The sequence below is a fragment of the Pteropus medius genome, unplaced genomic scaffold, assembly GCF_902729225.1.
Source record: "Pteropus medius unplaced genomic scaffold, Ma_sr-lr_union100, whole genome shotgun sequence".
Classification (NCBI taxonomy): Eukaryota; Metazoa; Chordata; class Mammalia; order Chiroptera; family Pteropodidae; genus Pteropus; species Pteropus medius.
The window spans coordinates 13,008,339-13,018,564 of NW_024347791.1; the positions used below are offsets into that span (position 1 = coordinate 13,008,339).

Sequence of the window (10,226 nt, forward strand, 5' to 3'; positions counted from 1 at the left end):
CTGGTTGTTTATAAAACTGATATTTGTTGAAAATTGGCAATTGTGACCTTTCCTGCCTATATACTGCAAGATGTCAGTTAAATACTGGCAACCATGAGAAGCTTATTTCAGGCATACTCACTTAACTGTAACTGTCTCAATCTGATTGGGTAAGTTTCCCTTTTAAACTTTTTTCCTTTATTCAAGTTATGGTTGTTTAAAGAAAGAAAGAGAGAGAGAAGAAAAGAAAGAAAGAAAGAAAGGAAGGAAGGAAGGAAGGAAGGAAGGAAGGAAGGAAGGAAGGAAGGAAGGAAGGAAGGAAGGAAGGAAGGAAGGAAGGAAGGAAGGAAGGAAGGAAGGAAGAAGAAGAAAGAAAAGAAAAGAAAGAAAGAAGAAGAAAGAAAGAAAGAAAGAAAAGAGAAAGAAAGAAAGAAAGAAAGAAAGAAAGAAAGAAAGAAAAACACTGTTCTTATTTACATAAACTGAGTTTAGATCAAAAAGAACTGTCCACGTCCTTAGGTCTCTAGTCTAGATGAAGTATTACTAGAAATAGGATGTTTCTTTCCTCCCATCTAATTCCTGTTATAAAAGTAGTGATTCCAACATGAAATCCACAAGATATAACCCAGTATCCTTTCTCATAATAAAAATAATTTTGAAAACTTTATAAGTTTCTTTCTCACTCGAATATGGAGTAAAGACTGTCTTTGAAAATTAGGAAAATGAGAAAAGTATGTGAGGGGCCTAAGTTTCTTTTGGCAATGTTTGTTTGGGAAAGGAGGTGAAGGAATTTAGAGTTTCACTGTCCCGGAAAAAGTGTCTGGGGAAGTAGATTTGTGGTTGCAAATTCGGGCGGAGGGCGGAGCCGCCGCGTACCTAGTAGGCTGGGCGCCAGGCTGCCCGCGAGATGGGGCGGAGCGCGAGCCCGCGCGGCCAGAGCCTGACCCGGGCGCCACCCACAGTGCTCCCCGGCCAGGCCCGAGCGAGGAGCACCGGCTCCCGCACCATGGGGCGGCTCGTGGGTCTGAGCTTGCTGGGGATAGCGCTGGCGCTGCTGGGCGAGAGGCTCCTGGCGCTCAGGTAGGTGGTGCCCTCTCGGACCGAGCTGTCGGCGCGCGGCCCGGCTGCCAGCCTCCGGGACGCCCTCCACCGGCGCCTCCCCGGCCCGCAGGTCCCCAGACTCAGGTGGCCGCGGGCTGCTGAAGAAGGCGAAGGCCGTGGAGGGCTTCTCAGAGCCGGGGACTGTGGCGGGTGAGGAACTCCTGTTTGCTTTGTTCTCCAGCTGGCTGAACCCCTCATTTCAACTCCAGCTTCCAGCAAAACCCAGCAGTTTGGGCTGAATCTCGAGACTTGCTAGAAAGTTTATAACAAAGTTTATAACAAAGTTCTTTCCTACGTCAATTGACTAGCAAGTGCTTTTGCAAGTAGTCAGGGACAAACCCAGTGCTTTAACTTGAAAACAAAATGATTCCTCATGCGTTGAAACTTTAATTACAAAGATTTGTTTCAGGTCATTTGAGCTGCTTCTCTTTGTTGTGCAGACCAGCCTCCCTCCTTAATAAAGTTGTTCTCCATCTCCTCCCTGCATAGTTTGAGAAGCTCTCTAATCTTGGCGCTGGGATCAAAGATATTTGAGATATTCAGCTACTGTTCTTGCATCTCTTCTTTATTTGCCTCTGCACCCAGGAACCCTGAAGCCAGAATGCCAAACAGAACAAGCCTACTTCATCTCACATTTTAGTTATAATGAAAAAACACGGATGGCTAGACGTCATAGTTCCTAAATTACCCCCTCAAATTTTATAAACCTCATGCAAAAGAATTCTGGAAATATCGAACACTTCCTATATATGATGTGTTTTCCTAGGCTCCTCTAATAGGGCAAAGCACAGTCCTCACCCTTAAGGAAGTTACCTTAAATCAGGGTAGGAGAGAAATAAAACGTATAAATTTGATGTCTGGGGCAGGTACAACCAACCTCTACAGGATTAAAGAGGAAAGATTACATTACCTAAAGGTGGAGTTCAGGAGAAAGAGACATTCAATGGCCTTGAAGCATAGGTGAAACACATATGGGGACAAAGGAGGCCATCCCAGGTGGAGAGGGCAGCATGAGCCAAGGGAATAAGGTGGGGAAGTTTGGAGACTAGCAATAGGACGATTTGAGGGGAGGATAAAGTTAAGGTATGCAAATAGTAGGGGCGGGGAAAGGATGGAATTTTGAGAAGGTTAAATATGTTACAAAATTGGGGCCTGCTTCCATAGGCAAAGGAGAACCCTTGATGTTTGTTGTATATTTTTGTTTGTTTCTTTGTTTTAAATTGGAGTCTGTCGAACCATGTAAAGCGCGGTCAGTTGTGCTGTGCAGAGATGAACCGAAAGGGTGGATTGATATAGAGCAGTAGCGCTCAGTCCTGGCTGCACAGTAGGGTCTGCTGAGGCCTGGTGTCTGGACCATACCTCTAGACACTCTGCTTCAGTCGGTCTGGGTAGGGCTCAGGCTTGAGTATTTTTTATTTTTAAAAATTCTCCTGATAAGTCTAATATGCAGTTAGAGTTGGGAAGTTCTGGAATAGAGAGCAAATTTAGACATGGAGGAAACTAGTTAAGTTATTGTAGTAGTTTGGAGAAAAGAACAGGGGCCCAAACTCCGGAAACCCAGAAATGAAGGGAGAAGTCATAGGTGATACCGGTTTTCGGCCCTACTGTCTAGTAGTTAGTTGTAGTTTCACCTGTAGATAAAGGATACAGGAGGAGGAGCAGTGTGTGTGTGTGCCGAAGGGTGCAGTGTGGTTAGAATTAGAGAAGGCATGCTTACAGATAGGAAATAGACATGTTGACCTATTTTCCATGTTATGTAAATGCCCAGTTCTCCTCTGAAGAACATTTTTGAGTTGGATGATTTTATATGATCTGACCAGCTGTCAGTTTCAAAGGCAAGATCACTAAAATTCAGGAGCTCATTAAGTTGTCCCTGAACTTCAAATCACCAGTGTTTCTACAAGTTGAAGTTTTCTTAGTTAACAATTCTTTTTGTTATTAATCTTAAGGTTTTAAATTAAAGCCCTTTAAATGATCAATGTTATTTTTGCAAACCTAAGAAAAAGAAAATAAAGCTTATTTACACAGGATGCACCTGATAGGTAATTTACAGTTTAGTGCATCTTTTCTTTATAAGACTTGACTATAATATACTTTATTGAGCAGCGACTTTATAGGGTGGTAACTTCATTGGATAGTTGAAGCCTCAAATCTGCGAATGTGAGACTGTTGAGATGAGTGATGGGTGGCTAGATTTAGCAAATAAAAATACAGGATGCCCAGGCAAATTTGCATTTCACATAAACAACGAATCATTTTTTTTATTGTAAGCATATCCCATGCAATACCAGGGACATATTTACACTAGAATATCATTTATTATTTTTCTGAAATTCAAATTTAACTAGGCGTCTTGTATTTTATCTGGTGACCGTATGATTGCAGAACATCAAGTACCTACTTTTTACAGAGTTTGGTGGCACGCTCAAATGCACTGCATTTTTCCTTTCAGATCCTTAAAATCTATTTCGAAAAGCAGCATGTTCTCACTTTCCCTTAAGGAAAGGCTCTTCAAAAACTGTCTTTCTGTTTGTTTGTTTTTTGCTGTAATCTGGGGCCTTCTATTTCATTATTCTATTTTTTAGAGGTGGTACTTTGGCACTCAAGTTATTTCTCTCCCCCACGGTGTCTACTTAAATTTCAACTAAACATGAATAATTTTTTAGCATAAATATGTCCCAGATGGATAAATAGAATTAAACTTTTCCCAGCTTTGCGTGCCTAAGCACAGATTCTTAGTTACTAAGTGCAAGCATTACAGGGGGCCCCAGGGGTAAATTCCAAAGGGTTTTACAAGTCTGTATATAAAAGATAAAGCCCCTGTTTGTCTGTATTTAAGTCTGTATTTAAAAGATAAAGCCCCATCAGTGGCTTGTAAACTCAGAGGCAGTGAGATGTGGAACAAAGCAATGCCTGGTAGTAACAGACACTGTGCCGCAGTTTGCTCAAGATATGTTGATGCCACCGCCTGGTGCCCTCTTACTGTTGCCACCCACGGAGGCAAGATGGCAACCAACAGCCCTTGTCTCCTTCCACTCTGGATGGGTAGCGCTGTTTCCCAAGTGAAAGAAACGTTGATCGATTTAATGGCAATGACCACTGGCTCATGCTTTGTGGCCAGATAGCTTGAATTCATTTCTTAGCTCTACTATATACCTTAGACCTTGGCTTTTTATTTCACCTTTCTGTGTCTCAGTGTCCTAAACTATAGGATTGGGATAATAATACTACCTGTTCCATAGTGGGACTGTGAAATATAAATGAAGTCATTCTAATAAAGTGCTAGAACAATGCCAGACACACAGTAGGTGTTCAGTAAAAGTTACCTGCAATGACAGTGATGTGCAAGCAGGAGTTCTTGGACTTTTTATGGCATAGATCCCTTTGGCAGTTTGATGAAGACTTGACTCCTCAGCATCATGTTTGTAAATGCATAAAACAAAACACATAGGATTACAAAACAAACTTAAATACAATTTAAGTTATTACTAATTTAAATACTTGAATACTGTTGCTAAACTATTTTTAAAATCTAATGTATGATATAATAACATGAGCTTCTTTATTAAAGCCTTAAAGAGATCTAGAGGTAAGTGAATGTCTAACAGTAGATATTTTGAGATAGCAGTGAGTATAAATGGTATTCTGAAATATTTAAAACAACTGATATGTGATATAACAATGTCTTTATTTCTATTAATGACAGAGTTAAAGATGCTAATAATAGAAAGTTCTATGGTTTGTTGCCTACACTCATCATTAAAGGAAATACTCAATTTCTGTTAGAAGTTTATATTAAAAATGTATTTTTCCCCATTTAAGTTCATGGATCCCTTAGTTTTACCCACAGACTCCTTGAAGGTCACTGGACCTCAGATTAAGAACCCTGATGTATACCTTTTTGGTGGCCATCATTTGGGGAATGATTGCTGGCTAAGCTGAAGGTAGGCAGTGTATATTCTTTCCTGTATTATGCCTATCATGTACTTGTAACTAAAAGGAAAATAACCGAATGTTAATGAAAAATAAAAGTTAGAAAAACAAAACGATCCTAGAACAGAGAAGGCAAATAGCTTTCATCTTAAGTGTCCATTTTAATAGACTGGTAGCGTTTGCCTGGAACATTGTGTCTGAGGCTAGCTCCGGGTTACAGGGAAGCATGCTGTGATTGATTACAATATCTACATGACAGCAGAGTGGCAACAGCCATGCCATCTCTGACCTAGTCCATCATAAGCATGCGATGGACATATACTGTTAAGGGGCAAGGAGGCTGTAGCAAAAATATCACTTATTTGTATTTGTACCATTTATCTTTTTTTTTTTCTTAGCATGAATGCATTTAAACTTATTGATTTGCTAGTCCAAAGAAGTTTGTATAGCTCTCTCTTGTATATTCTCCAAACTTCCTAGATCTATTATCATTTAGGAATGCTTTCAGCTGCAAGGACATACATCAAATTAATGGTAGCTTATACAAATAAGGGCTTATTTTTCTCACATGATTAAAGCTCTGTAGGTGAGTCATTTTAGAACTTGTCCATTGAGTCGATGATCACATCAAGGAATAGGTTCTTATATTTTTGTTCTTAGATCCTTTGCTTCATGACCTCATACTTGCCATGTTAAGGATGCTGACTAGTTATCGTAGTCCAAAGCACTGTATATGTGGTCAAATCATAAAGTAGGGAGAAAGAGTGATGGTATTTAGCTCTTTTCTTGTCTCTGCCTTTTCTTTCAGAAACAAAAATATCTTTCCCCAAAGCCTGGGTCATATGATTATCCCTAAATACAAAGGAGTCTGGGAAAGCAAATATTTGGCTTGCCCGCCTCTGCAATGGAATGGTTCAAGGAAGGAAATGGGTGAGAATGGCTTTAGGTTTGTCAGCTGATAGGGTTTGCCATTCTGAAATCCAGAAGTCCATCAGAGAGTAGGGAACGAATAGTCCTGCCAGGCAAAAAAAAAACAAAAAACCTAGCAGTTTTCTACTGAAAGAATTTGAAGCTGTTGATGGGCCACAAAGGATGGAAGCAAAATCCTCTCTTTTATGAAGGAAAGACAAAAAAACAATATTTGATTAACTAGAAGTTATGCACAACCCTTATTTAACTTCAGTTTTAATAGCAATCAGTCTGCATATCTAGAAATGATATTGTACAATTACATCAAGATTGTTGACCTATTAGCAAAGCGTAATCATCAGTCACTTATGCAAACCTAGATGGACTCTGAAAAATACCCCATATTAAACTGTCCAAATACATCTGAATTTTATTTTATCCATATAGTTTATCTCTGGAAAAGGTAGATGATAATCATCATTATCACTGTTTTTGTATAGTCAAATGGGCATAATAGTAAGTTGCATAAAATTGACACCCAAACGAGTGATACGGAATCTTGATGAAAACTGCTGCTGTGACCTACTGACATATCTACACCTTTTTCTGGAATCATATAATGTCTGCAGGACCTCAAAGGTCATCTGGTCCCATCTTTATTTCATGGATAAAGAAGATTGAGGCCTTTAGAGATGGACTGACTTGTCGATGGTCATGCAGTCTTATTGCTACAGTATCTACATCACTAATGTTACTGCTGCTGCTGCTGCAGCAACCTAAGTATACATGTTTTCCCTTGAAATCTCTCCTGCAACTCGTAAATGTGAGAGATAGTGTATGTTTTGTTGCTTTTTTTATATTTTATTTATTTAAAATTTTTATTCCATCTATATATTTTACATATTTATTTTATCCATTTATTTTTCTTTTATTGCTTTATTGATGAATTGTTTCAAGAAATTTAAGTTCTTGAAATTTAAGTTTTTTAAGTTTTCTATTTGAGTTCTATGATTCCACATACATATGGATTGACACTTTAATTAGAAACTTTATGTATGATATGCATTGACAGCATATATAGTAGTTGCCGCCACCTGTTGGTGATTCTGTGTAACCCAGGCCTAGGCTTTCTTCCATTTTGTTGAGAAACTGGAAGGCTTCCTCATATTCAGTGTCTAGAAGTCAGAAGCTGTCAAGGATGTGAATAAGAGAGAGACAGAATTGTCCTTTGGTCTCTTAAATGACTGGATATGTGAACTACTTTGGAAAATGTAAACTACTCTGCGAGAACTATTATTATTTTTGAGTGTAGAGAACAGAAAGAGGTGAGACAATGAGAGAAGAAAGGCGAAGCCTATAGTATGTGGCCTTCAAAACAATAGATCCCACATGCCTTTGCCCAAACACATCTCTGTGGCCCTCTACTCTAGGGTAGGAAGGAAGGGGGAAGATATTTTACTAGAGCTCAACATTTTCTCACTGTTTCTCCACTTTGGTTTTTGTGACACAGCCATAGCAAGTAGTTTTGCTAAAGTGGGCGGCGCTTTATCACCCTAGTAAATATTGTCTTGGAGATGGGACCTTCTCCACTTATTTCTTAACTTATTTCTTAATAACTATTTGTGGAGTGTCTTCTGTGGCTCTGAACAATGCCGTTTTCTGTTGATCCCCTTCAGTCACTATGTCATCTTGCAGAAGGCTGAGCATTTCTCAGCTCCCCTGGGTCCTCAGAAGTGAGACAGGGCTCCTGGTTCTGCATCTGGAGCTCTTCCCATAACACTAGAGCTGCGAGAAATGTGACCTGGTTCCAGGTTTATATTTGCATAGGAACCTGCATTAGAAGTTTTATTCGTTGAGTTATTGATTTTCTTTTACAACCCATGTTCACCTGAAGACTTTGTGGTATATATTTTTATTTTAACTTCATTTATGTGCTGTTTATATTCCTACTTTTGTCTTTCTATCTTCTCTTTGCTTTAGATTTATGCTGTATTTTCTGTGTGGCTAATAAGCCTATTTAGACCCTTCCTGCAACAAAGCAGGGAATGCATAAACAGATAATTTTTTTTTTTTTTAACAGGAATCGACTTAAAGCCTCCAGAGAAGTGGAATCTGTAGACCTTCTAAACTGCCACCTGATTAAAGGCATCGGTAAGCATGCGAAAATGCTCCTTATACACCTTATATTTTTTGGCCGCCAATGCTCAAAAACTAATTTATAGTACTTTGGCATGCAGTTACTGTTTATTGAGGGAAAAATCACATTAGAGCAACGAAATCTCTCAACCAACTTCTTCTGATCTTGTGCACCCTGTATTTCTTCTCTTTTACTCTTACTGTACTTTATTAATTATTTGTATAATCCTATGTTTATTGTTTTATTTCTTACTTGCTTAATGACTTTTCTAAATTGTTTTTGTAAAGTCTGTATTCTTCGTCATATGTGGCCACCGAGATCTGTGTCTCATTAGCTTAGTTGTCAGCTAGTGATGGTAAGACAGAAGGAAAAGAAGTTGTAAAATGGAAAATAAAATTTTCTCAACAAAATCTCTATCCCCTACAGAAATAACCTGAGATGAAGTGTCTTTTTTATCCTTCCTGATATTTCCAATGCAAATACAAAACAAAACAAAACAAAACAAAAAACAAACAAAAAACCCAGGTATACCTCAGAGATATTTGTAAAAAATAATAAAACGAGGTATCCTATATATGCATATACATCCACATCTATTTTTTCACAAGTGGTAACTTAGTATATATAAGATTATATTCGGCAACCTGCTTGATTCTGAATGCAGTGTAAACAGCATTCCACATCAGCACATGTAGGTGTACCTCATTCTTTTTAGTATTAGCACATACCATGATTTATTTAACTAATTTCCTCTTAATGCACATTTGGGTGTTTACAGTTTTTTGCAAGTACAAACAAAGGAGTGAACATTATAGTACATATAGCTCTTGTATTTGTCTGTAGGATAAACCCTTAACAATGAGATCGTTAGCACATGTGTTTAAAGTTTTGATAGTCATTGCTATATTGCCCTCAAATTGGCACCACACATAAACCGAATACGTCATATTTCTAACCACATTCTCTCCAGACGGGGTTCACAGTGCTCTTTTAGCAAAAACAAAGTAGTGATCCTTCTTGATCACACACAAGAAGATTTCACTTTCATGAACCCTATCAGTTTTCAGAAGAGCCTTTTCCACTTCAAAGTTTCTTTCCGGTTCTGTAGTTGCCTCTCCTTCTTTACACATCTGTTTCCTAGGCTCTCTGTCTCTTTTTTTACTGTTACTACTTTTCTACTTCTCCCAGTCCTGTCTCCTTTCACCTGGACTCCTTGGCCTCCTCTTTCTGCAGCTTCTCTTTGTTTCAGTTGCCCAAACATTTGTCAGGAAGATACAAGAATCCCAAGAAGCTCAGCCATGCATCCTGCCTTCTGGCTGCCGTCGCAAAAAGTCCCCTCAGAATTGGTCACTAAACAAAAGCCAGCTGGCATCCGGTGGGGGGATGTTGTACAAGATCGAGAGGTTGAGTCAGTGATCTCTAAGGTTACTTTTGCTACTGAGTTAATAATTGTCAAATTATTAAGCAGCCCTTGGCCTTGTGAAGCCTACCTTCTGTGAATTCAAACCTCAGAGTAGACAATAGGGCACAGCCTGGCACATTACAGGACAGACTGCCAAATGTATTACTGTTACAACTTACTGGGATGAAGGGCTCCTGGGAGAAAAACAAGCCCAACAACATTTGTATTCTGAACAAGCGTCTGTCTGTATTTGTGACCTTTATGTTGTGACGTGTGTGAGCTGCTGTCTGGAATTGGAAAGAATGAGGAAATATGTCACCTATGGCCCCTTTTGTGAAGTGTTTAATGCCTCTGAGGCACTTCAAAAGGCAACAGAGCGAAGGCGATGAGTGATTAGAAGCACATTTGGGATACATTTTTAGATCTAATTAGAATTGTGCCTTTTTTTCTTTCTTTTTTTCTTCTGCTCTGTGGTTAGCACACGCTATACGAACATTTGTTGCATGCTATGTTATTGATGCATAATGGTTAATAATAGCTTGTGGTTATATGTTTTTAACAACAGTTGCTTATTCAGTGGTCTTTGATTACAAGGAATAACAGTGGGCTGGGCATACTTTCTCTTATAGGCAAAAACAACTTCTTATGATATGCAGCAAGAGTAGAGAGGGTCTCATTTTTAATTTCCACTTTGAAAAGAGTAGTAGCCATGTACTCGAGGTCAAGGAATCCCTCCAAGAGGTAAGACCACTTTCCCTTCCCCTC

At 39.0% G+C, this 10,226-nt stretch overlaps 1 protein-coding gene across 1 annotated transcript in view; it reads left to right on the plus strand.

The window, feature by feature from the left end:
* The first annotated feature begins 894 nt into the window (after positions 1-894).
* LOC120615003 (serum paraoxonase/arylesterase 2) overlaps positions 895-10,226 on the plus strand; it is a 24,444-nt gene continuing 15,112 nt past the window's right edge. The window contains exons 1-2 of the mRNA XM_039878048.1: positions 895-1,059; positions 8,003-8,073. Coding sequence (XP_039733982.1) covers positions 986-1,059; positions 8,003-8,073 — 145 coding nt within the window. The 5' untranslated portion in view covers positions 895-985. The remainder of the gene's footprint in view (positions 1,060-8,002; positions 8,074-10,226) is intronic.